We start from the raw sequence: 27,670 nt of genomic DNA, 5'->3' as shown, positions 1-27,670 counted from the left end.
CTACAACCACCAAAGAATGCGCCTTGAAGATATGCCTCTACCTACCTCATCCTCTTTTTGTATATCTTCTTCACCCACTCATGGTCATGGACCTGGACCTGGTGTGCTTCTAATAAATGTTCCCACATTTGGTCAAACTCTTCTTCTGAACATTTCATAAACATGAGTGAACAAAAGTCCCTTTGAAACCCAGAGACACGGACATTGTCAATACAATTTTTCAGAACATGCCAAAAGCACATGCGATGTCTAGCACTAGGTAAGGTAGCTTTAATAGCCTTGCAATTGCATGATCACCATCTGTTATGACCGACTTAGGTGCCTTACCATCCCATCGGAAAAAAACGCTCTAACGCCCAAATGTAAAACTGCTCTGACTCACTAGTCATAACTGCAAAACCAAATACAATAGTTTGTATATGATTGTTCACTCCATCAAATACGACAATTGGCATTTTGTATTGATTTGTCCGGTATGTTGAATCAAACAATAACACGTCACCAAAACAGCTATAATTTGCACGAGACGTCGAATCAGCCCAGAACAATCTGACCAATTAGCTAAGTTCATTCAGCTCGTATGAGTAGTAAAATTCTGGATCAATCTTCGACTTGTTTTTCATGCAGGAAACAAGTGTGCTAGCATCTCCATTCATATAATACATTTTTCTCATCCTGGTCATATAATTATACAAATCCTTTCTTATGTAACCAACTTTACAAAATTGGCCAGCCCTATAAACAAGGAAATCCATCACTTGACATTGTCTAATGCCCACATCAATTAGACTCTTTGCCAAAGCCGCATCTTCACTGCCCATCTTTCTATGTGAGTGACTAAATATCGAACTAGGATAAGGCACAAATGGATGAGTGTGTTCAGCAACAAACTTATTAACAACCCACATATTGCATTTAATATCAAAAATCACTTCAAAAATCACAAGACACTTGCATCTAGACAACTCACGTTGTTTCCTTTTGTGTTCCATATTCAAATATTTCACCTCTCTCACCTTGGCATGAGCACACAAAATTTCTTTTAACCGGGATATCTTTATGAAATCGGTAAACACCCTTGCGTACACTAAACCCAACAACCTTGGCATACTCGTTGTAGAACTCAAATGCCTGGATTCTTTGGTTTTAAAACGCATTGAAAACATGATTGCATTTTCATCTAGATCTTCCCTTCCCAACTTACCACTGAATAGATCGAAATCATTCTCATTAGTTTGTTCACTTCTTGCATCTGCTTCATTTGACTGTCCTTCAAAACCTTCAATTTCACTAACACTATGGTCATCTGATTCATCTTTGTCTTCCAAACTCACATTGGTTGAACCTTCCACAATATTTATTTCGGTGTCTAAAGAATCACTTTCCTCATACGGACATGCGTCATTACACATATTTGTAGCCCAATCTCTGTCTTCATTAGAGATATCCACCATCACTTGATCACTATAATATGGTAATAATATAAATATGCATTCATTACTTCTTGCACTATAAGTGCAAAATAAAATAAACAACAAATAAAGAATATACACGTGAAGCAACATTAATTTGAAGTTAAAATTTTATTTTAAAATAAAAAATAAAACAGACAATAGCATTTTAGGTTCACAAATAAATAATTAAAAGATTCACCTTTGTGTCATGAAGGGACAAAAGGTGAAGGTGAGTAACGCGTAACGATAATTTAAGCAACGGAAACAAGTAAAAAGAAACTAGCAGTAAAATTAAACTCTCCTTATTATGTGACATAAGAAGATAAGCAAGTTCAATATGTGATTAAACTCCCCATATGGAGCTCAATATTTACATGTCTTGAATCCTATAATTGAAAATATGATCAATTTCAATTTTCAAGGAGTAGAATACCTTCATAATTGGCAATCCGGCCAGGCCAGGAATCTACTTATAATTTATAAACTATCACTACTTCTCTCGTTATTATGTTGTATAGTACTATAGTTCTTTCAATATGTCATTCCATAACTATAAAAGAGGTAATACTATTCCAACATCATTTTTTTTTTACATTTATGCTAGAAAAAAGTGACAATTTAGTTTCTCTGGTCTCAAGGATTGTTTATGCTCTTGCATGTGTCATACTGTCATGTGTGCCACTAAAATTATAGGATCGACTAACAATGCCAGCAGTGATATCAGGATGAAAGTAAATCAGTTTAACTGGTACACTTTTAACTGTTTAACTGGTCCACCCTCCCCCTCCTGTGTATGCCTATGCGAATCACATTTCTAACTAATAATTCTTTTTTTTTCTCAGCCACTTGCTCATTTATTTCCTCGCATTTTTGGCCACGAAGCATCAGGGTTCGTATCTCTCAACTCTTTTTCACTTGATCACATTATTACTGTACACACTTTAGCACAATCATATAAATATTCTAGATTATAATCTGGTACCTACTTTAACTCAATTTTGCAATCCCGCCATTTGTCTACTGCACATCTCAAGAGTTTACAAACAAATTTAGTGCAATAAGATAACTACTACTACACTTAAATTTATGAACAGGCCAAGTTCATCAATAAAATAAGTGTTTCTTATCTAACATGCTTTTGCTGGCCAACAGAGCCGGGTTAGGGCATTGCCAAGACATCAGGTCTACTAGCGATCATTGCTGTTAGCCTTAGTAGATAGTACTATCGCCTAGCACATTTAATTGCGGATTCTGATGGCATCAGTGCATTTATATAGAGGAAGCCATGATATATGTGTGAAAGTCATAAACAAGCAAGAAAAGCAAACCATTGAACCAAAATATATATGTAAAAAACTTGTGTTTGCCATTGAAGACCAAGCACCACCATATGTAAATAACAGATATTTTGAAACTAGATATTAATTCACTAATTAATCCATAGAAAAATTTCTTAAACTAAGCCTAAATTACTAAATACTCATATCCAAACCTGAAGGAAGACTGAAGGAGTATTTGAGAAATGCCCAATCCAGAGTTTGAAATGCAGAGGATTTCTCTTAGAAGATAGTGAAAAAGGGAAACAATGGAGATGAACTCAGTTTAGTGGAGATGAACCCGAAAAGAGTATGAGAGTTTGGCGCCAACTGTTTTCCTTTTTTATTCGAACCAGCCCGAAGTAAATAGCGATGTATTTATTTGACTTTCCAATTTCCACGATGGTTATTAGGTTGGATTAGTTTTTGAGTAAATTTGGTATTTTATATATATATTTTTTTCCAAACCAATTTATCCAGTTAACAAGTCTGTACTGGATCATGGATTTCCCAATGCACATTGGAATGCATTGGAATGCCTGTGCATGGAAGCAAACCTCATAACAAATTGAGGTTTCGGGCTTAAGTTAATGTCTATAGTCCAAATCCCGAAAGTTAACAGATTACTGCGATTTCACAAGACTTCATTAATTTTGCGGCATTTCCTTTATTGCGGCATTTGGCTTATAAATCCCACACTATAAAACCCAAAAGAGAGTGGTGCAGGATTGCAGCGAGGTATTCTATTAGGTCTTTTCTTCTATGGACCATATTGAAAAATATGGCGGCGACAATATATCATGGACAACAGGTGATAGCTACCCTCTCCTCTTTCACTATTTTATTCCTAAAATACAATTCAACTGCAAAAGCTACTGTGTTGCAAGATATAGTCCTATTCCTCTGTGTTTTCTTTGTAAAAAATTATGATTTATTCGGAATATTACCAGCCCAAATAAGAGAAACAACTTGAGCAATTGTTACTCTTATGTAGGTCTGGGTGAATTTGTGTTTTGAAATTTGTTATAATTATCTGCTGTCATGTCTAGTATTCTATTAAAGTGATACTATATGGATGATAAACTTTGAACATGGAGTATATATATTGCATATAGACATTGACAGTCTTTGCAAGGAAAATATTTGCCCTGCAGAGATGGTGGAAAGAATCCATGAGTTTATCCAAGAAAATGTTCACTGTTTTTCACATGTGAACGCGTGAACTATTCAAGATGATGCTTATGAGGGTTGAGAGCCTATCGAGTCATGTAAAATGGGTTGATGGAGGATTATTGTTTGCAAGTTCGAATACAGGTCCTAGAAAACAGTTTGGGAGGTCAGGATACCAATATTGCTAAGTGTTACATTTTCAGCGATGTCAGTCGTGTTTATTCATTATTGCAAGGCTAGTTGAGTGGATGAAACACTAACATTTTTACAAGTATGTGATGCAAGATTTGCCGCCAAATTTACTATTTATATCAATCAAGGTATATCTTGCAAAGCTGGGAAAGTTTTGACTGCATAAAGGCTTCAAAAACATGACTGGGATCGAAAACAATGAATTCATGGCAGTAGTTTAAGTTACTACATCCTCAGTTTATTTGGGCTGCCCGTAGATGTATCTCTTCACTCGTGCATACTCATCTCAGATTGCAACAGTAAGCTGGAAAACAATGGTTCTGCAAAGGGTATCGCCATTGCTCTGCTGCTACCTTTGAAGGCGCTGAACTGGGAGTGGTTAAACCTATGAATGGAAGCATCTTCTGCTGCTGCAATAAATGTCAAGAATGGGTTTGCTGTCCATTTGGAGGGAGGCCATTTTGCTGCACCATGATTACAGAATTGTAGATCCCGGATGTTTGGTATTACAGATTTCACCGATTAGCAGTTTAGCACTGTATGACAGAGTGAAAATAAGTTGGTCTCCTTAGCTTTCTTAAATTTTGACTTTTAATAGTCGTTTTCTTTATTAGGCTGATAAAAATGCAAAAAGGAAGGGAAAGTAAAGAATCTTGAATTCCTATACCTAGCTTCATTACTTTTATGACCCTTTATTTCTCTATGTTTTTTGTTTTAAATGTTCATGTTTCCTTATTATGTTCTTATTTCTTCCATTTTTTAGCGGGTTGAAGTTTGCAGGGATAATAGAAAGGCATAATAGAAGAAGAAATGTAAGAGCTAAATAGGAATGCCTTCAAATGTAAATGAGGAGCTACACTGGTCCTTAAGAACAGAGTTTCCTCAAATTCAGTCTGGACTTTCTAACTTTGCTGCTCAAGTGTAAATTGTAGTAATTATTTCAACTAAGATTGATCATAGTAGTGCTGCTCCGTAGGATTGATCATAGCGCATCAGTTGAGAATAGTGTCTTTACCAAAGAAAAAAAGTAATGAATAGTGAACTTAACAGTTACTGCTCAAGTCAGAATTCAGGAGTCAGAGCAGCAATGAGCAGCACGCTGCTAAGGTACAAGATATCGTATGCCAGGCAATAGAAGAGACCAAGCCATCTTACTTCATCACTTTATGGCTGATTATATTGGCCGGGTGATGGTTTAAAAAATGGTCAGTACTCATTAGTCGCCTTTGTAGAGACTGACTGGAGTCGTAAAAAACCAATAAGAAACGGAAAGGACGCACGTAACATAATGACTGGAATTCCTAGCTAAATGAATTATACAATCAAAGCTGATAGGAGTTAATTGCAATTGGCAACCAGTCCGTGGCAACACGAGCCATACTAAAAGTTCAATCATTCTATGTGTAACTCACGATAAGGAAGTTCGGACCAACCCATGGTGTCCCATTTCAGAGGTGAACTGTGGAGTTCTGATTTTTCGACCAACCTTTTCTCTTGGTTTAATAAAATTCTTCAACTCGCAACCGAGACATGGACTTAACTCGCATTTATACTCATACTTCTGGGTCTACTTACAGGAATCTTTTGTGCATACAAATATGTCTAACATTTGCCAATAACAAAAGAAGACTTGCAATCCAAGCTTCCAATATAGTCTCACTTTTTCTTTCCGAGACGCTGCTGCTTTCCTATAGATGATGTTGTTGGCTTTTGTTTTAATTTTCTGAACTACTAATAAGTAGTAATAACAAGGTTTTTTTTTGCAGGTCTATTAAGAGGTGGAGCTACGCTTGCTGAAGAATGTTGCTTTGAAGGCCAATAGAGGTCATAAAGTCGTATTGAGTTGTCTCTCTCATTACTGGTGTCTGCTGATAAACCGTCAAGTTTTTGGTGCTTACGGGTTCCATTAAGAGTGTTTTTGTCCTCAGTTACAAGCTTTTAAGTGTTCTATTCTTCCATCCACCGCCATCGTTACGGAATACGTTGCTGAAATTGTCAGGAATTACTAAGCCTGTATGCAGTTCCAAAAAGAAATACTAGCCGATTTACTGAAACTTTTATTAAGTTTGGAATTACTAGTCGCTGCAGTTGTGTAAAAACCAGGTAGGGCGTATACGTTATCCAAGCGATTGGTGAAGGTATTTATGGGCAATTGTAAGGATTCACTACAATCTGGAATTCTGGATACGCCATGTTTATTGCATAATCTAGAATAGAACAACAGCTTGAGGTATTATTGACCATCCATTTTGGAACTGCAACTTTTCAAGCTTTCGTTCCACCGAAGGACTTTTGATTGGTACAACCTGAACTTCTGATTTGGATCGTTCCCAGAAAACGATCGTTCATGTCAGTAGACTATAGACTCATCGGAAAAATATAATAAAAATAATGTCAGTACAATTTCCCTACTTTTGTTCGTATCTTGGGAGAATTATGGGATGGCGAGGAGGCCGAGGACTAGGGCTGTCAATGGATCGGTTTGGGTCGGAAAAATCCGAACCCGAACCGATAAAAAAGTTAGGAACTCAAAACCGAACCGAACCGATAAAAAAATTGAGAACTCAAAACCAAACCAAACCGATAAGAAATATTGTAAACCAAATCCAAACCAACCCGAACCGAAAACTATAAAATCAATTAAATCAATTAATTTTAACCACACAATTGATAAACATATACAAAATTAATCATAAATATTACTAAAATGTCATATTATCGGTTTGGTGGAGGGCAAACCCAAAACCAAACCAATATCTTATCGATTCGGTTCGGTTTCGGATCAGTAGAAAATAAATTAAATTATCAAAATCCAAACCATTTTTTATCAGTTTGGTTCAAGTCGGTTATCGAAACCCATTGACAGCCCTAGCGAGACTGATGCCGTCTTGTCTTGTCGATAAACAAACAAACTTGCCGATGCTATGGCTGCAAATATTCCTTTAGCAAGTTATATTCTCATTCCATCTTGCTCATTCTCAGAGGATGTATGGAAAATTGTGAACGATGATGCCGCAGGCAAAATCAATGTTAGAATGTAATCAATGTAACCAAGTTACTTTTTATTTTAATAAAATAGGGGTAAAATAGGGAGAAGGGACCTCTCAAAAACCAAAAATCCTGCTTGCCTTTCAAAATAAATAAATAAATGCCGTCTTGTGCTTTGTATGTACGAGTGTATGGCTGCTTCCTCACATCACTTTGCAAATTATTGTTCTAAAGTTCAAAATTAGGAAAAGAAAAGGCACATAAGAATTGTATACATGGAAATTGTGGGATACTGAATTGTGAAGTATGCCCAATCTTATCTTGATCAATATATGCCTCTGGTGTAAAGTGAGATTAGATGTAGTGGCCAAATGAGACGGCCACTAGAAAAATAAGATGTTCATTACACTTTAAACTGTTCGGTGTACCTGTAGAAAAGGAGGGGGCGATGCGGAATGCCTATACAATCTCTCTCTATAATGCAGGCTTCTCTATTATATATTTCGCCAACAACTAAACAACCTTTTTTATGGCTGTCAAATTTGTAAACCAACCTTTGGAAAGGTCATGAAGGATGAGTGCCTGTGTGCTGGTGAAACATATTTCTGTCTTACCACTGCTTCTTGCCTTTCTTCTTCTTTTTGCTGCTACTACTGCTGCCACCACTCTTGGTGAAGTTTCCAGTTCTGGAGGAAGGGGCATCTGCTGTGGGGCTGCCTGAATTAGCTTCAAAAACACCAGACTGCATTGCTCTCTGCAACCATTCCAAGAATTCTTCCTCTGTCATAGTCTCTTCCATGTCAATGCCTGCTCCTCTCTGTCCTGAACTACTTCCCTTTGCACCATGCTTTGAAGTTACACTGGTATTGACATGAAAGCTGGGTTTGTGAGTATTAGCTGGACATCTCATTCCCTGTAAGTAAATTCCGATGAATATGCATGCAGTTAGCATTTTCCCTCACCAAAAAACATCATTCAAAAGCATATGACCAGACAACTGATAGGGGGCAGAGCAACCAAATGCAGAAACAATGGATTTTTTTTGCATTTGGTTGCTTAATTGGTGCTTAATTACCCATATAAAAAAAAAATCCATATAAACTAGAGAATGCAATAAATTTTTAATGCAACTGCCCACATCACTTATTGATAATTAAGCCATAAACCTTGAGTTCATCTTGCCCAACTAATTAACTAATTAAGCACCAATTTTGTTTGAAATCATTAAAAGTAACACTTTAATATGGGTAAAGTGATGATGGGTGTTCAAGAAAGATGATGGGTGTTCAAAAATTTAAAAGGTTACAAGTAATAAACGTGAATAATGACTAATAAGAATGTGTATTAGTGTTTCTTAAGCTTGGAAGACATTAATGGAGATTATTCAATTGTAATGGCGATTTGGGGGGGGAGGGGTGGCATGCCTAATTTATAATTTTAGATTTATTTTCTAATTGTCTTTTCTTGCTACCAATACCCCTCTTGTCGACACTTGTCCAATGTATTAAGCGCTTGTGACCGTTAGAATAGATAGGACGAGATGTCGACACGTGTCTCTTTCTTTCTCAAACATGTAAATAGGTCTTGAATTGGGAAGTCAAGGGTTATTTTGGTAGTTTACAACGACAATGATATTCAAAGACGACCATGGAGATAACGGTCAAGATGCGTTGACTGAGACGGCGAGTTGGTCTAGGGGGCCAAGTCTAATTTCCCTGAATTTGGGGGTGTGGTTTCAAATGAGGGTGCAGGTAAAAAAAACCCTATAATTAATATAGAAGCAATCAAAGTAGGATGAGCTGTCCTACTAGTACAAGGATCTAAAGCTCGAGAAAATCAAGCCAAACAAAGAAAATAAACCTATAACATCTACAAACGAGAGCATCCGCTCAATATATAAGACTCCCATCTACAAACAAAAAGCTCGACTGGTATATCTTAAGTTTCCTCCTCAAACAACAATGGATTTGAAGTGTCACGTGCTCATTGATGGTTTAATCTTTCATCATTATTTTCGGACTGCTTCTGAATCAAGTGTAATGAATCAATTTGGGAAACGCCCAAGCAGACTGAACAATCAGGCAGAATCAAGTCTCATACTCTCATATGATGAGACCTTTTCATGGTGCATACCTTGGTCCAATGTATTGGTACTTTTCTGGAGTATATGATCAACATATAAATTTTATTAATTGTTTTCTTACCGGAACAATAAGATTTCATTGATACGAAACAAAAGAGATCCAACCTCCGAGTATTGCAATTGTCTGTACCAATTTTAAAGTCCTTTTTATAATAAAGTTGCTAATTAAAAATTGGGACGAACTGATCGTCAAAGGATGACTAGTGTAAAGAAAGTAAGAGTTTCGTCCATCGTCTGTTAACAGGATGCTGAGATGGTAAACATTATGCTGAGGTTGCACTTCCAAGTCAAAGCAGTATGCTGAACATGAAAAAAAAGTACAAACCGCAGCATGTTGGTGGAGATGGAGGTGTTGCTGGTGCTGAATAGGGATGAGGTGGGAGGGTGGTCATAGTGAAGATGGGGATGGCGGACTACGGTGGCAGAAATGGTGAAGGAGGAAATGGAGGTGGTGGTGGTTTCACATTCAAACAAATTCGGTTGACTTGGAAGTGCAGCATAGGAAAAACATTTGCCACTTCAACATTTAACAGCATGCTAACAGATGACTAAAGTGTAAAGAAAGTAAACATTCAAGGATTTCAAGTAGGGAAAAAGTTCATGGACCAAATTGCATAAAAGTGAACAAGTAGTACGGTTATGGTACTTGAATCTTTATTTTCCATCAACTGCAGTAATAAATGGAAGTAAACTTGTGTTTTGGGTCTTATCTAGTTATACTTATTTGTATCTATTAGACCATTCTTATCAGGAAATTCCTGCCACAATAGTTAGAGTAGGACAATGATTCAATAAGACCAAACCACTGGAAATAGAAGGCACGTTTATATATTATATATGGAGCGGCTGGAAACGCTTTTAGTGCAAGCGGGATACATCAACTGTTTAATCAGTCATATCCAATGGACAGATGATATTTTCCTACAGAGATCATCTCAAATAGTCTAATAATGTCATACTCTAGTCAAAGACATCAACTGAGGGTCCCGTTTACGGGCATGAGTGTCATATGTACCATTATACAGTTGGTAGACCGGTAACTACCATTCAAATTAAAAGTAGAATATCTCTACTACTTATAAGGGGCGTGGGTGAGCTAGCCGAAGGAGCTTTCTGTCGGTTCTAACAAGTCCTAAATTTTGGGCACGTGCATGACTTGGCCATTTGAGCTACAAAAAACTCAACAAAAACAAAATACTCTCCAGTAGGGCCCGAGCCACAAAAAACAAGTCAATAAAAAATGAAAACAAAAGTCAATAAGAGAGAGAGAGAGACCATACCTATGTGGGAACCAGGTGCTTAAGGCTAGTAATTATAATGGACTACAGGCATCTTGAAATAAAGTATCCAAGCGCATGTAATCAGAAGTTTAATGTAATACCTGACAGATAAACCATTCAGTTGCGTCATATATCCTACTTTCTGCACAAATAAAGGCGCATGGTGCTTCCACCTGCACAAGTAAAATTTGTTGCCAATGGTATAAAAAACCATACTGGTGAAATTTACTTCTCAGTACACTTGCAAAGTAGATTATTCTTTGGAACAGTACATCTGCGAGAGAATGAATAATTTATTTATTTACATGGGAACTGCAAATATCCACGGTCATTTTTGAAGGTTTCCTGAAATTGCATTGCACTTTCCATACATGCCCTTTGGCTTTTCATAGCAAGCCATCTTCTCTAATGTGTCCCACATGACTCTAACATTAATAAAAAAAATGTGATGACTGCTTTATTCCTATGTAACATGGACACGCCATATTTCAAAAAAATATCCGTGTCGGATACGCATCCACGTGTCTGTGTCAGACACATTTTGTATGTGATATCCTCAATTTTTTATATTTCACCGTGTCAGACACTTCGTATCTGTGTCAGATATGGACACACCTATCTGTGTCAATATAACTAAGCTTTATTCCATTCGCCTTTGACACTTTTGGTCTTTTGGCATCGCAATTTGTTGAGTTACTTAAACGATTGCAGAAGGTTACGGACAACAATGTGATGACGGTTGACAGTTTGTACTCAGAAGGGTAGGTTTTGCTAGTCCAACGGGACTAGTGGTGCAACTTATAGCGCGTCTGTCGCCTCTCCCAATGTAATTTGTTCATATATCAATAAAATATTAATTATTATAAAAAATGAAAGAAAAGAAAGAAAATAATAATAATAATAATAATAAAGAAAGCTCTACTTCTTGTTCCTCTATTTCTTAAATTTCCATGGATTCACAGCTGCAAGCTTCATCATAATACAGTTTGAATTGTAAAAGCTAATTTAGTTCTTCAATTTCAACTTTTCACTAACAAAACCTCCACTATAGGTAGACTCTGAACCTAGAGAAGTAAGTTGATATTAAATGGGGTTGGTAGATTTTCTTTAACAAAGAAATCAGAAGATGTAATCTAGTTGTGGTGAGTGGAACTGATCCACTTGATGTTGGAGAATGCAGAAGGATGATCTTTACCACTGGAACTGAAAAATCAACAACCTTTAAAGTTTTGAGGTTAAAACACTTCAAATGTCCTGGATTTGATGAACACAAGATCACCTACATCAAATGAACATATCCGTGTTTCCCCACTATTATTTCCATGTATTTCCCCAAAGAGTTTTTCAAGGCCCCTTCTTCCCAAACCAGATGATATCCCCATTTGCCTGCTAATGGCACGACCATGTATTTGATCCAATCGCGAGAATCATCCGTGTTTCTGCAATTGTATATTCTTTTTGCAATTGCACCCACATTATCTTCATTATGATTTTCATGCTGCACCCTCAAAGGGCGATCATTCAACATGTTATTGTCATTTGAACCAGCCTCTGCCCCTGCTTTACCGCTACTGAAGAGCTCAGCAACATCCCCTCGTGATGCGTCCCATGAACGACACCACCCCGTGGCTCAGTCTTATTCACTCCTATAGTAGCCACCTCACCACCTTCCTCAATACCAGTACAGACCTCGCAATATCTACCCCAACCCCATCCTCAGTGGTGTTCCTCTCCAGATCCACAGCCCCAAAACCTTGTTTACTTTGAATTGTAGTCCCTTCTGCAAAGCCTTTAAGCAATGTAGCAAATTTCTCCATCCCTCGCCATTTTCGACTTCCGGTACGCAAAGGTAGACCAAGCGACCTTTATTAGAGCTGGGATTGATAGAAATATGCATGTACCTTCCATTGATGTTGGATCTGATACATAGATTCAACAGCTTGAGAATCCCTTTTCCAGTTTGCACGAACATCATCTGTGTCCTTGTTTGCAACAAAGGACCAGAGTCTGTTAGCAACCCATATCGATGTCTCCTTCGTAACAAACCCTTTGCTTCTAAATCCTTCTCGCTTCTCCATTAATCCTATCAAACTTAGACCTCTAACTCCTGTCCATGCTATCGCGAAACTCTTTCTCTCAATGAAGATCACCATGTTCTCAAACTCTCTCTCTCAAGGTTGCTACAAGACCTCAAAGTAATGAATGACATTGAAACATTAACACTAACAAGGTAATCTAGTAGTTTCATGAAGCTGAATCTACAAGCTTCAGAGTTTGCAGGCCTTTTCCTCCTGGAACCCATGGTTATGGACCCAAATCCATTAGTATGGAACATTTTCTTTTCCAAGTGAAATTCCCTAGTATATGAGATGTTCGCTAGAGCTAGCAGAATTAGAGTTTCAGTAACTGGCGCCTGAGCTCCATTAGCTCCCCAGCAGCTTTTCGATCTTTCATGCTTAAAATTGACTCCATTAATTCTTCAACATGGTTTGTTCTGTATGGCTTACCTGACATGCTCCAGTTGATGTAGTGCGATGTTTCAGTCGATGCTTGTGTTTAAAGTAGCAAAATTTTGCATTGTACTACATTTCTGAGAGTCACAATGCTGCATCACCACCACATGACCACCGTATCAGTCAACCACTGAGCAGCTCCCACTACTTTCTTCAGCATCACCATAATCATCATGATCACCATCATCTCCAACCAAGTTTCCGGAATTGTGACCCACTGCAGTATCATCTGTTGGAGTATGCACAACATGATCAATATCCATATCACTGGTAAATAAACCCCAACCAAGTGTATTTCTGACTGATGGCTGCTGTGAAGATTGAACAGATATTAGGCTTCCTTCCTCACCACCGTGGTTCCAATTATATGTTGGCAAACCCTTTTTCCATTATTCTCAACTACTTTAGTACCCACCTTTTGGTTACATGACCTCAAAAGCCTTGCGTGATTTGTTTTTTCCTTGTTTTCAAGCATCTTCTTCGATTCAATTGCCTCCTCCAACTCTCCCACAAGTCTAACTTGTCTTCATAAGTCCATTCTTGGTCACCAAATGTTCTATTGATTAGCTATTATCTGCTTCAGTAAACTGCTTACTCATGGTGTTTTTTATTAGAGATCGATATAGTTGGGGTTGGTAATGTGAGAGGGAGTTTCATACTTTAGAGACGGTCCAAGCATGTTTGAATACTGGTGATACTCTGAATATGGTAGGTTAGTTCATCAGTTAGTTGTCTTTCAGTCATGTTTTCACTATAGCACTTGAGAAGAAAGAGTTGAAGATTACGTAAGTAACAGCCATCCGACTTAAAAAAATAGTAGCTACAAAACAAGAAGAGCAAGAAAACAAACAAACAAAGGCAATGTCTTTCAACACCAATAATTATTCTTAGCCACCTCTTCCAACACCAATAGTAGCTTTGACTTGCTTTATTGATCTTGATGAACTGCTTTTGGCCCACCATCTTGTCATGCATTTAGTCCTACGCTACTTGATTCAAGCCTACCACTCAGTCCTACAACTTCTCCACTTGCATTTCCTATAGGTCCTTATTTTCTACCGAGCCCTTCCTCAACCCATTGATTTGAGATGTGTATGTGAGAGATGTATAATGTGTGTGTTAGACGTGAGAAGTATAGTATGGTGTTTGTGTTGCTTTTATAGCAAAAGATGTGGGAAGTAACATCTTCAATGCATTCAAGGCATTATATAGTGGGAAGTTACATTTATGACACAAACTAAAGATTGAGACCATTATTATTTTTTTGGTCGGCAAGCAGGGTTTTTAACGAGGTCCCCTACCCCTTTATTAAAATATTAAGTCTTAGAGTCAATTACATCTCATATATTGTTTTCCACTAGCATCCTCATGTACAATTTTCCTAATATCTTATGAGAATGAGCTAGGGATCAGTTCAATAAAACTAACATTAGGTACATTTGCAGCTATTGCATCAGCTAGTTTATTACTCTCCCGATACACATGTATTATTTCGAACTTTTCTAACTCTTGTGTAATATGCTTGACTTCCTTGATGATGTGTTTCACCTGCCACAGGTGTGATCCCTTAAGAAAAGAGAGTACATTTGTCGAATCTGTTTGCGCGCACAATCTGTTTATGTTTCTTCTCCTCGCCATCTTTAAGCCTTGGTGCAGTCCCTGAAGTTCAATCAAAGCAATTGACTGAAATAGCGACTTTCCATGAGCAGCCGCAACTACTTCTCCTGTTTCACTTCTGATCACAGCAGCCCACCCTCCTAGTTGTCATTGTAGCATACCATCAGTATTCAAGTTGAACGTTCCTGCTTCCCCTCTTTCCCACACACATGTCTGTCTTTTCTCGCTCACTATCCTTGTGTTTACATTCCATGTTTCCATGAATCTTTGTCTCTCGGGTCCTTTCATTTTGTCATTCTTAGGTTTCATCTCTCTTGCAAGGTTTTTTCCCTCTCAAAGAATGAAAGCATTTCCATGAATACAATTAATCTAAGCTTAACCCTAAGTCCCTTAAAACTTACCGCTACATAGACACTTTCGATGTCATACTATACATAATGTTTCATTAGGCAAACCTGTCTCCTGAAAACATATAGTCTGTTCGGTGTTGCAGACCCCAACAGTAATATTGCTCCATGTATGTCACAAAAAATGTCATAATTGGATACATTCTTGTGTGCATACTTCTGCTATGCTCTTGGGCCATGGTGAGGGACAACCGCCAAAAGCCTGGCCCATGTGTTGAGAAAGCCCTCACTTCCCACATTCTAATTGCTTCCCTATCAGCTGTCAATTTTTTTTCCTCACTGCCCACTTTTGTACTCACATTTCCAATCATCATCCTAGTCTGTTCTCGAAGACCGTCACTGTTTCCCTTCGTAAGTTATTTTCGCCTCTCATCAATTTAACTTGGAGGTTGTCAGTTTGTAGACCCAATTTGGCTTTGATTCCCCTAATTTGCTTGAATTAGGGTTTTAAAATTGGTGATTTTTACTTGATCTTAAAATTTGACCTAACTTAACTCTAATAACTTAAATTGTAACGTTTTTGAGTGAAACTTGTTTATTTAACTTGAATTCAAACTGGGTTTAGCTGCCTCCTATTATCTCCAATGTTTTCTAAACAATGTTTGCTCCTTTAGCTACAAGCATATATCTAACTATTTAAATATCCTACAAATTTTCGGTGAATCAATGTTTAGAAAAACCTTGCGAGATAAAACCTAAGAATGACAATAATAATCGATGAACTTGGTTGCCATGTTGGTCTCAAACCTTAGTTTGTGTCATAAATGTAACTTCTAACCCACTATATAATGCCTTAAATGCATTGAAGATGTTAGTTCCCACATCTTTTGCTATAAAAGCAACACAGACACCATATTACACTTCTCACGTCTAACACACATTATACCTCTCTCAGGCACAAATCTCAAATCAATGGGTAAAGGAAGGGCTCAGTAGAAAATAAGGACTTATAGGAAATGCAACTGGAGAAGTTGTAGGACTGAGTGGTAGGCCTGAATCAAGTAGCGTAGGACCAAATGCATGACAAGATGGTGGACCAAAAGCAGTTCATCAAGATCAATAAAGCAAGTCAAAGCTATTATTAGTGTTGGAAAGGGTGGCTGAGAGTGTAATTATTGGTGTTGAAAGACATTGTTTTTATTTGTTTGTTTTCTTGCTCCTCTTGTTTTGTAGCTACTAGTTTTTTAGGCCGGATGTTGTTACTTACGTAATCTTCAACTCTTTCTTCTCAAGTGTTGTAGTGAAAATGTGACTGAAAGACAACTAACTGATGAACCAACCTACCATATTCAGAGTAACACCAATTCACCAGTATTCAAACATGCTTGGACCATCTCAAAAGTATGAAACTCTCAGCTTTATTCCCCATGTTGGGTCGCACTTTCCCATGCATGCTCATCTTCCAAGCACATCCCCACCCCCCAACCCACTCCACACACACACAAAGTGTTATAAAAAACAGACCCCATTACCATTAGATTCACCTATCACATTACCAACCCCAACTATATCAATCTCTAATAAAAAACACCATAAGTAAGCAGTTTACTGAAGGAGATGAACGTGATCAAGATGATTATGGTGATGCTGAAGAAAGTAGTGGAAGCTGCTCAGTGGTTGACTGATACGGTGGTCATGTGGTGGTGATGCAGCATTGTACTCTCATTTCAGATATTCATATAAGCCAAACACAAAATCTCATTGAAGATTTTGCATCGTACTACGTTTCAGTCGGTGAGGTTTCTGTGTGACTCTCATTGCAGTCCGTAAAGCTCTTTTCAGAGAGAATTTAACTGAAACCAACCATCTTGCTATGTTCAATCAAAAGTTCAAACCATTCTCTCACTCTCTCTGAATTAGCTTTGGTTTTAGCAAAGCATGTCTCTAACAAAGAGCCAAAAAGACTAAATTTTTTTCTTTTTTTCCAATTTACCAAACTAACCCAGTATTCTATCTCCCTCACTATAATAAAGTTTCAATATCTTCTTCAACCTCCAACTCCATTGCTCCAATTTCATGAAATTCACAATTGTCTTACTAGATGAGAAATTCTAGTGCCACCACTAATATTGTTCCCGCTAGCAATGATCTCCATAACAATCAGGACACTGAAACTGTTAAACAGGTCATGATTAACACAACAAAGTTGGTTTATGTGATAATGTCTTAGATACTTCACCCACCAAAGTACTGCAGAAAACTTTCTATAAAGTTGTGTCAATGTATCCCATGGTTATATCTTACTCTGGAACTGATCATATGAACATCAGATGAGAGAATCATCAATCTGTAGAGCCTTTTTCACGTTCCGAAGTGTTCCAAACAAACACGTGCAAATGCATAAACACAAAGAAATACTGGGCACAATGGAAGATATGTATACTGACACGGGTGATAACTTAGAGACCAAATGTTGGTGTATCGTGTTCATATATGAACTGCTAGCTACGAGAATTTCATCTAGAAAAGCCAGATGATAAGGTCTCTGTTATTTTGTATTATTATTACTGGGCACTCCCATTTATTACTTTTCTCTTTAAAAGGATGTTCTTGCAAAAAATTATCTTACCTAACAAATATAGAGACTTGCAAATAATTAAATACCTTTTGCAACAATCCAAAGAAAAAGGGATGAGAAGACTGCTCAACCCATCCATCACCATCTTTAGCTTGATGAAAATCATTACAATCCTTCAATAGCACAGGGGGAAACATAAGTACTGCACCCAAATAGAAATGTCATTGACTATGTATCATGTGAGAAGAAACCTGGCACCATCTTGCTTTAGATTTGGATCTGCTAGTATGAATCCAAATGTGAAAACTCCCACACTTCTTGCAGGCTATTCGTCTTGAATCTCCTTGTAAATCTTCAGTTGAATGACTAAATCCAGAAGCAAAGAGACCAGTCTTTCCATTCTGAAAGAGTTAACCACATGGTAAGCTCAATAACTACAAAGTAAAAAATATACCCAGATGAATGAGCTTGACATGAAAGAAAAAAAAAATCACAAGCATTCCTTGTATGATGAGAAATCAGGTGCAAATTTGGGAAAAGGCAAGAATTCGGCAAGGAGTTTCCTGATAATGATACTTAATTCAGAAACGCAAAGTAAAATGAAGCAGAGCTTGGCCATACCTATTTCATCTTTTTTTCTTTCTTTTGTTAGCTAACCATTTTAAATGTTGTGGAGTTGTTTTGACAAAATAAAACAAATAACTTCTTCAGTCTTTCATATTAGTTTGATACCATTCAATTGATCTTTAATCATTATCTTTTTCTTTTTGTTTGGTAGAAAGAAGTACCACTATAGACCGAGAAGGCCACTATTGCTCATGGGATTACATGGACCATAGCTAGTAAATTCGTGGACGGCAAAAGTTCGATACGTCAATTATTCGCCTAAGATTCGAAATTTTCAACAATAATACTTTTAAATATTCGGTCCAATAAAACGCTAACGGTAAAAATACGATATCATAATGTTTTAAACGGGTATAATATCTGAATATATTTCTTTAAAATTGGCTATATATTTTACATTTAAAATTTTGATATATAAGTATATAACGTTTTTTATTTTTATTTTTACAATTTTATTCATGAAAAAATAATACAAATGTCATTTTATTAAGCCAAACCTTATAATTAAGTGAATAATTCGCGAATAATTCGCAATTATAAGCCCGACCCAACCAATTCGCGAATTAAACCGTATCATTCAAAAATTCGCCGAATTATTCGTTTTATTCGCCAAACCTTATAATTCGCGAATAATTCGTGAATAATTCGGCGAATTACTAGCTATGACATGGACTATTTGGCTGGAAAGAAATCAAAGGATCTTTGATGATAGGTTTTGTGATTTAAATAGCCTGATTTGTAATTGCAAATATATCATTTGGGGTTGGGCTTCTCATCTTCCTACTGTTAGGAATTTGAATTTTGAGTCAATTGTAACTGATTGGGAAGCTATAGTGCAACTTTGATGTAACTATTATAAGGGTAGTGTGAACCTCTCACACTGTTATTCTAATACAATACTGTTTTATCGACCAAAAAAAAAAAGACCGAGAAGGCCTTCACAAATACACATGCAAGAAAAACAAAGAATGGGCCAACCCATAGCTCTTATGGGTGTGGCACCCCTTTGTTTTTGAGAGGATTAGCTATAATTTTGGGAGTGGGGATAGAATTCACTTCCGGGATGATCAGTGGTTAGGCTCGGGTCTTTTGCTTTGGCTTTCCAGTTTCCGTTTGACCAATCCGAGCATAAAGGCAAACCCATTTTGGATTAAATTGTTAGAACCGAGGAGACATCATGTAATCTTGGTTTGAGCAGGGCAGACATCGATGTTCTGGCATCCCTTATTAAAAGACTTGAAGAATTTCTCTCCTGTCAAATACTGTGTATCAAAAAGCCATTTCATTTATGCAGTCATCGATTCTCCCGAGAGGCCACAATTACCACGAGCAAACATATTAAATGGACCTTTACTGACTGGGAAAAAAGAAATAAAAGTAAAAGGAGAGACTGTGTGGGCTACGCCTTGTTTGGATACATGAGACGCTTCAATGATGTAATGAGGTAGGACAAATTGTATTTGGTGGTGGGATGTACAAAATTCAAAGAGACCAACTAACTGTTTTACTTTCTTTGGCAGGAATTCACTGTCAAAATGAAGTTTTCGATGACCTTAGCTACGGGCTCAACTCCAGAACCAGGTTAAGTTTCTTATGTATACACTAATACACCTATAAGGAGCTAAAAGTGATCACCATTCACCAAGCTTTTTACTGGGTATCTGGAGACTTTGCTCAAATCCATTTACATATGCTGCCAGGAAACGTGTTGATTAGCTTTACTACAACCTTTCCAAAACAACTCTGATGTCTGATTAAAAACAGACTACAAGCCCCCAATCATCTCCCCAAAACGACAGAAGACAAGAGTACGAGCACTCAAATAAATCTTTATTGTGAAAATCACAGTAGCAAGTGTGAGGTCGGATCTAATTTGTTGTGAAACTCAAAGTAGTAAGTGTGGTGTCAAATCAATTTTTGTAGTAATATTGAATGGGAGTGCAGTACTCTAAAAATAACATAACAATCCAGTTGTAGCAATAGCACAGTGAAAAAGTTTGATAGAATATCAAACCTGCAAAGAAATGTTCTGAGACCTACGGAACCAATTCAAAAGTTCCTCTCTTCTCAATTCATCATCATACGCTTTTCGTTTTAAAGAATCAAGTAAAACCTGGAAAAAGAAACTACTGTCATATGACATAAAGTGCTACACATGAAAATTCCTGGTGTTCTTTACTTAAAGAATGAGAGAACCAGAAGTTACCTCATATGCGTTTTGAAGCTTCTTGAAGGCTTCTGCAGCCTTCTCATTACCCATATTTTTGTCAGGATGGACTAGCATAGCCTGAATAACAAAACACAGAAGTGCAAAAGCATAAGTCTTTCTTGTACTTTTCTGTGGATCTCACTATGTAAGAATGACATGGACATGGATGCCCAAACTCAAAATGGATCAGTCACGCTGAAACCTGAAAACCTGATGCACAATCTATAAGCGTGTTTCTGTATGCCCGATACAAGGGTTACAAAGAAGTATCTTAAGACACGAAGTTATTAGCAGTTTAACTTTTTTTGTTACATATGAATCTATTGCATGAATCAAATTATTCTTAGTTAGAATGCAAACATTAGAATAATGGAATAGGACAAGGAAATCCTATAAAACGTTGCCAGTGTCTCGGTGAGTGGCTCAAGGACATCATAATTAAAGAACTGTAGAATAAGCACAAAGGGACTTTCCGTTGATTCCACAAGTTAGCCATAAGGTAGCGTAGCTTGCTTCTAGAAGACTCTATAGTGATCCACTGGAATTGGCCTTGAGTGAGGCCTCCCTACAGGATTTTCCACTCTTCCAGATGCCAGGATGCCCAAGATGCCACAAAGCATAATCATCAAGGAACGTAGGAGAACTGAATGTGCCTCTTGCAGAAAGTTCCTATCAACTGAAGTGTCATTACTTGAAATTATAGGAATCAAACTTTGTAGCAACTTCTCTTAACCTAGCGGCAAGCAAACACTGGAGTTGAACCTTGTGCAAGAGAAGGAGCCAAGCTAGATGCGGGTAGTACTATGTGGTGGATTATCAGGCCTGATTTCTTACAAAGAATTGAATTCCTAGATGACACTTCTGATAGATTTTTAAATTTCTGAACTTTTAAAATTGTAAAGGATGACTGCTCACAGCAAGTTCCCCTAATCTCAAGGTTTTTTTTTTTTTGGTAACTTGTAAATCTTTGTCTAGCAATATACTTACCATTTGAAAAAAGGAAATGTAGGAATGATACTACTCGTAATTATGAGAGGCAGACATGAGAATCAAGGAATAGATTAAGGAATCCCTCCAATAAACATTGTCTATGAGTGGTTCAATGACAACATAAATAGATAAGAGGAAATGCAACAGGTGGCCATAAATAAATTACAAGAGACACAGTTAATACCTTTCTCCTGTACTCACGCTTGAGTAAAGAAAGATCTACAGTTTCATAACGCAGAAGGCCCAATGCTGCATAGTGATCGGTAGAGTTCAATAGCCGGACTATTTCATCCCCAGAAGTCAGCTCCGCATCATCCCCACCGGTTGAAGGTACTCCTGAATCACGATCGACTGATCTTCCAAAAGTTTCAGAAGAAGCATGCATTGGGTCACTGGAGAAGGAACCTGGTTGGTTCTTCCAACCTGCAGTTTCTTCATGGGGTCTACTGGATCTACTATGATCATTCATGTTACGTTGAAGGAAATGTATCAGAATATCACTTGAGATGAAAGATAAATTCAATCCCAAAAATAAACCAAGCCATCCAACATATGTTTTTGCACAGTATATGGAATATATTGTGGTGGAAAGGAGTGCAAAGCGCTCGTAGTGCATTTTGAATCCCAATCCTGTATTTAAACATATTCTAGATCTCAGTAAACTTGAGGAAATAATTATACATAGTAAAGATCAATTTGAAAAAGAGGCAAAATAAACAGACCTCCTAAAAGGGTGACAAGTCCTGTGGTCCAAAAGCTCCCATACATCCACAAAAACACAGTAGCAAGGATGGCAACCACCAATGCTGCAAGCATTAAGCCAACAAAGAATGCTACAAGAGTTGCTACACCCTGAGACCAAAAAAATAAAATCACATAAAAGGATAACAGCAAAAAAAAATGTGAAGCCACATAAATTAGAAAATAAGGATTAAGGAATGATACATCATTATCAAAGATAATGATCCACAATCCCGATGTTTACAGATATTACAGTATCACTCTTTACTGTGGACTGGCAATCATGTCTAACTCTTGCCAATTTTTGAATAGGTTGCTACTCTCTAGGAACCCTCCATGCTAACACTCACCAAAGCAGCTAGTCCAGTATCCATCTTTCTCAAAAGAGAGGCTAAGTAAGCTGATCCCCATGTCAGGAGATGTAATAGTGTAGATGGCTAAATTACTATGAATCAAGTTCTCCAATGGTTTTCAGAGGTTTGCTTTCACGTTTTATATTCTTTTAATGCTAGTAAAAATCAACTTGTAAACTCTTACAAATCAAGGCATCCAACTCAAAACCAATTGGTGATGAGTGGAGAGGCCCATAAACACGTAAACTACATTGCAAGGCTTTAAACATCCAAGTGGGACTAAGCTAAATCTCAACACACACCCTCACGTTTGGCATTACTTGAGCCTAACACATGGACCACATACTTGGGTTATGTGGAGTAAATGGGCCCTTTGGGCCAAACACAATACCCTGTTCTGATACCATCTTAAACATCAGGGCATCCAACTCAAAACCAATTGGTGATGAGTGGAGAGGCTCATAAACATTTAAACTATATTGCACGGCTCTAAACTTAGAATGTGAGACTAAACTAAACATCTCAACATAAACAACGGGAAATCTGATTGATTCGACAAACTTCTTGGATAATTTACTTTCTATTTTATTTCATTATAAAGGTAATTTTCGTGCATAAAATATCAGTTTGATGGTAAAGCTCATAAATCTCCTTAGAGAAAGTAAAACATAAACTAAACCATATGTATACCTCAGTGACCAAGAAAGAGATAAGCAACTAAGCGAGAAAAATATTGTTAACCATTAGATTAAGTTTGATTAAGCTTGTAGGTTGGTTAGGTCATATTTGTTTGTAAAACAGAGATTAATTTAATTTTTGAGGAATAGTAGGGTTTCCGAAAACAAGCTTGTGACAAAATAAAAATAAAAAAACACCTTCAGCTATCACATAACTTGAAAACAATTTATTCCCATTTGTAATATGTGAAAGAAAGTAATAAGCCAAAGAACGTAGCAGAGTCAGAGCTAACCATGATTAAAAGAAACTTTGAAATCCCAACCATTGCTATCAATGAGAGAATACCACACCAAAAGACTACAAAGAAGGATGTGGTCCCCAGGCGCATAAAAGAGACGAAGCCCCTAAGGCTACAGTCCAACCAAACCATGGATATAAGCAGTATCAGATTTCCAAAGTGCCCGAGCCACTTCCAGATAATAGGGTATGCTTGCTCACTCTTGAGGCGTATATAATCACCAACACCAAACAAGATTGCAGTTAAGGTGGTAAACAATGGTTTTTTACTTTCTAGCCATCCACAGGCTGCCTTCAAAATGGACAAAGCAGATGCTCCTAAATATTTACTAACCATGGTGTCGAAAGGCCCTGAACCTTCCATCACATCTTCAGTAGATAAACCATTTTGTGAGCAACCCAGGCCATCTTTCGAGCCCACGGAACCTTGGTCACTCCCCAGTGATGTTCTGTCACTTCCTCTTAGCTGGGAAACATCAAATGCAGATGGATCTTGTACATCTTCTCTTGGTCTTAGATTACCAGACTCTGTTACTGATTGCTCCGAATCGGGTACTTTATCTGGGACTGGCTGCTCTTTAACTGGTGCTTTCCTAGATTTTTTGTTGCTTTTCTTTTCGTTGTTTAGAACTTTTTTCTTATTTGTTCTGTCCACAGCAGGATTATCTATTTTGTTCCCAATTGGTACTCCCACTCCATTAACTTCTACACCTCTGTTTATGTTTTCTGTTTCTTCTGCTAAAGGTCCTCCACAGGAGTCTGAAATTTGAACTTTTTGATTGGATGAATGGCGATCCAAGCTGTTCCTCTGTTGATTTCCTTTTCGAGCCATAAAGAGAAACCACTACTGTCTGCCTCCAACGGGGACTTGAATTAATTCATTCCCAATTCCATCCACAAAGCCATTGATTGAAAATTTAATTTCACCAAAAACATCTTACCTGTTAACAAAGAGTTCAAGAAAATATGTGAGCTCGTAGGGTCATATTGAATGAGCAAAGAGAACCCAGAAATGTACACCACAAACCATGACAGAGCAAAAGCGACATTAGTAACTGTAATAGTCAGAACTAGGGTTCAAAATATATGAAAATATTGCCATATATATTTTTCAATCTTTTCGACCTTGGTTCCATATATATCAATTTTTCAAGAACCTGATGGGTTTTTCCCATATACACTAGCATCCATGGGGAGAATGAATATAAACCATTCTTCCCATACAGAAATGAAAGAAACACCCAGAGCAAATTGAAAACATGAAAGTAAATTTAGCTCACTAATCTATAAGATACTCATCTAAGATAATTTTAATCCAAAATAAATGACTGGACGATTTGGGTCAATAAGGTATCCAATCTAGTGACATTTTTCCCAGTTCAAGAGTGGACTGAGTTGGAAAATCTAAATCAGGTAAAGGTTCAGCTAGAGTACATAAATCCGTGCCTGTAAGCAAATCTAAAGGCCCCTTACAAACTAATCGAAATTGCAGCAACTTACGGTTTGTCAGGTTCTTCTCTTCTCCTCGAGGCCTTAATGGTGAACTCTCTCAAGAAACAGAAGAAGATTCGGGTGGAACCAAAGAGGAAACAATTTGAAGGACGGGTGAGATATATTGTTTTCCTTTTTCCTAAGACGAGATAAAGATGGTGGGAGAGTTTTTAAATTCTTCCTAGGTATACAATTCCATTGTAAGACGTGATCTATTTGACTTCCAGTTTTACATCCATAGTGTCTTATAACTTCATCAATATATTACAACAATCTATACCATCGGCACTATCCTCGCGACCAACAGAACCTAAACACTATGCAAGCAAAATCTACCGTTAACAGTATACAAAGTCCGTAGCAATAGCTCAAACACAGTCTAGAATGTCAAATTAATCTAGCAAAGAAAATTTACTACTGCCCATGAATGTACATTATATAATTTAACTTTCCAAAATCAATAAACAACTAGAAAGCAAATTCATCAGCACAAAACCCACCTTTAACTAAAATTTGACAAATTTAACACAAGCCCATCATAAAAACTAAAAAACAAACATACCCAAATAAGTAATTAATCAAAAGTATACAAAAACGGAATAAAATAAAATAAAAAATGGAATAGATTGGTAATGAAAGTACCTTTATACCCCAAATAGAGATAGGATGGAGAAAAGAGTAGCAGTCTTGCCAAGAAGCTCTCTTTCTTTCTTTCTTTCTTTCCAGAAAGGAGGATGTATCTGTTTTCAAGTCAATCATTTTTCATGTTATTATCGCACTTCTTGTTATGTGTCTTTGCCGCGATATTTCGATAATTTCTGTCGGTGTCAGTCACGATATGTTTTGGTTTTTAATAGTATGTGTTGAAATTTGAAATATTGGTATTTACGTTTGGACTTTGGATTAAGAAACAAGATAAAAATCGTTGTCTGGTGGTCACTAAGGCTAAGTCCAATAGTGCGGCAAAACACCAAATTTAACGTAAAATGTGATCCAATGGTACGTTAAAACGTTATACCGCCAACGCTATCTTTATAAATTTCTCTATTTTTTGCAGTCAATTTTAACGTTATAACAGATGCTCATGACGCCATTGCCAATGGCGGGCAATCAAAAAATCCAAATTAGTCTTGCACCCGTGGCCAGGCGATTGGTAGGTATGTGAATTAATTAAAATAATAACTTACACGCCACTCACAATGGCGTGCAGAATTCAATTATGATTTTCCACCCGCCACTCCCAATGGCGGTTAGAATTGATTCTTTTTTTTTAGTTTTTTTAATAACTTAATTTATGCAATTACCATTCTATCCTACCCTTTTAAATTTTTTTGATTTAGTTGTATTTCTTTGTTATAATTTCAATTTTAAGATTAAATTTATTCCGATTTGCAACAACTTAATTAATTATTTAAATAAAACATTTATTGAAAATAAAAAAAACAACAAATTAAAAGGAAATACATTAAAAATACATCAAATTCGTACGAAACGTTTAAAATTCTTAATCAAATTAATCAATTGCTTTCTCCGTATTCTTCAAAGTGCAAATTTCTTGAAGGAGTCCGTGAATTGCGAAGAGTTTGATCTTTCAAAATTTGTTTCTTTGCGTTTTTGTACCATTCTTTTCCTTAAGGTGTCATAGTCGATGTATTTGTGCTCATGATCTCCTTTTCCATGCCAATGTCTCACGGAATTCTTTTTTTTCTGCAAGTTTAATCCTTGAAGGATTAAACGCTTCACTTTCATAGAATTTTTCCCACGGTCGATTCTTTGCCTCAATGGCCTCCATCGCCCGCTGAGATTGTCGCTTAATTCTTTGAGAGAAGTTTCATTTTGACTATCAACTTTTTTTTTTTTTTTTGTCTCTTCCACAATCCGGTCTTTTTTATGAACCGTGTCTTTGCATTTTAGAATCGGTGTTCCCCCATGCCATCTTGTTCGCTTAATGGAGCCGGAGACCCGCTATGAAAATTAGTTTGAGAGAAACCCAGGTGTAGTTGGAATTGAATGGCGCTACCATTTTTCAGTAGTCTTTCAAAAATAAACCACGCATGATCAAATTTGAAGGGTTTATTATCTGAAGACCTGGTGACATACAACTTCTTTGCTTGCTCCATCTGTAAAAGAAAAAAAAAAGTTTGAGTTTAATCAATTATATTCTAGTCCATTTCGTTAGTTCCTGATCTGTTCATATCCTCGGCTTGATTCAAACATCCACGAAATAAAGTAATTGCTTTATTTATAAGTTGCCAACGACTTGTAACACTTCTCATAGTTCGTGCCTCTGTAAAACCCCGTATCATCCTCTGATTCTCAAATTGTTCTTTAATTTTATCCCACAATATGTTGCCTGATTGATTTGTTCCGGTAATTGGATCAATTGAATTATCCAACCATGCTTGGCATAATACTGTGTCTTCATCAATGCTAAATGATGATCCTCTGCTTGACATTGTTACTGAAAGAGTGAAAGAGAGAGAGATAAAGACAGTATTATTGATAATACAAAAATAAAATATTACTGATGTTTGCGGGAATGTGACTTTCATAGAGGAAAAGACATTCTTTTTATAGGGTCAGATTGAATTATTGAATTTTACTTTATTGTGGTCTGTACGCTATTGATTAGGGTCATTGGGTTGTGGACAAAATTGTAATGAATTATGTAAGAAATTATTGGGGT

General features: G+C 37.0%; 1 protein-coding gene and 1 long non-coding RNA gene across 2 annotated transcripts; one reads left to right on the top strand and one right to left on the bottom strand.

Moving 5' to 3' along the window:
• The first annotated feature begins 3,440 nt into the window (after window positions 1-3,440).
• LOC147516270 (uncharacterized) lies at window positions 3,441-4,867 on the top strand. The gene is made up of 2 exons (XR_015210992.1): window positions 3,441-3,581; window positions 4,423-4,867. It is a non-coding gene; the product is annotated as an uncharacterized LOC147516270 (long non-coding RNA).
• Window positions 4,868-7,387: 2,520 nt separating this feature from the next.
• LOC147516269 (Chaperone DnaJ-domain superfamily protein) lies at window positions 7,388-25,751 on the bottom strand. Its single transcript, XM_086588937.1, has 10 exons — window positions 25,627-25,751; window positions 23,489-24,434; window positions 22,147-22,276; window positions 21,609-22,054; window positions 20,432-20,512; window positions 20,240-20,338; window positions 17,850-17,999; window positions 17,685-17,771; window positions 10,645-10,716; window positions 7,388-8,033 (listed from the first exon to the last, which is right to left on the bottom strand). The coding sequence occupies exons 2-10, from the start codon at window positions 24,323-24,325 to the stop codon at window positions 7,731-7,733; spliced, it is 2,205 nt and encodes a 734-aa protein (XP_086445063.1). The 5' UTR covers window positions 24,326-24,434; window positions 25,627-25,751; the 3' UTR covers window positions 7,388-7,730.
• Between the last annotated feature and the right edge of the window lie 1,919 nt (window positions 25,752-27,670).

The sequence above is a fragment of the Coptis chinensis genome, chromosome 2 (assembly GCF_015680905.1).
Source record: "Coptis chinensis isolate HL-2020 chromosome 2, ASM1568090v1, whole genome shotgun sequence".
Taxonomy (NCBI): domain Eukaryota; kingdom Viridiplantae; phylum Streptophyta; class Magnoliopsida; order Ranunculales; family Ranunculaceae; genus Coptis; species Coptis chinensis.
The sequence above is the reverse complement of the archived record's forward strand: the minus strand, read 5'-3'. Positions and strand labels throughout refer to the sequence as shown.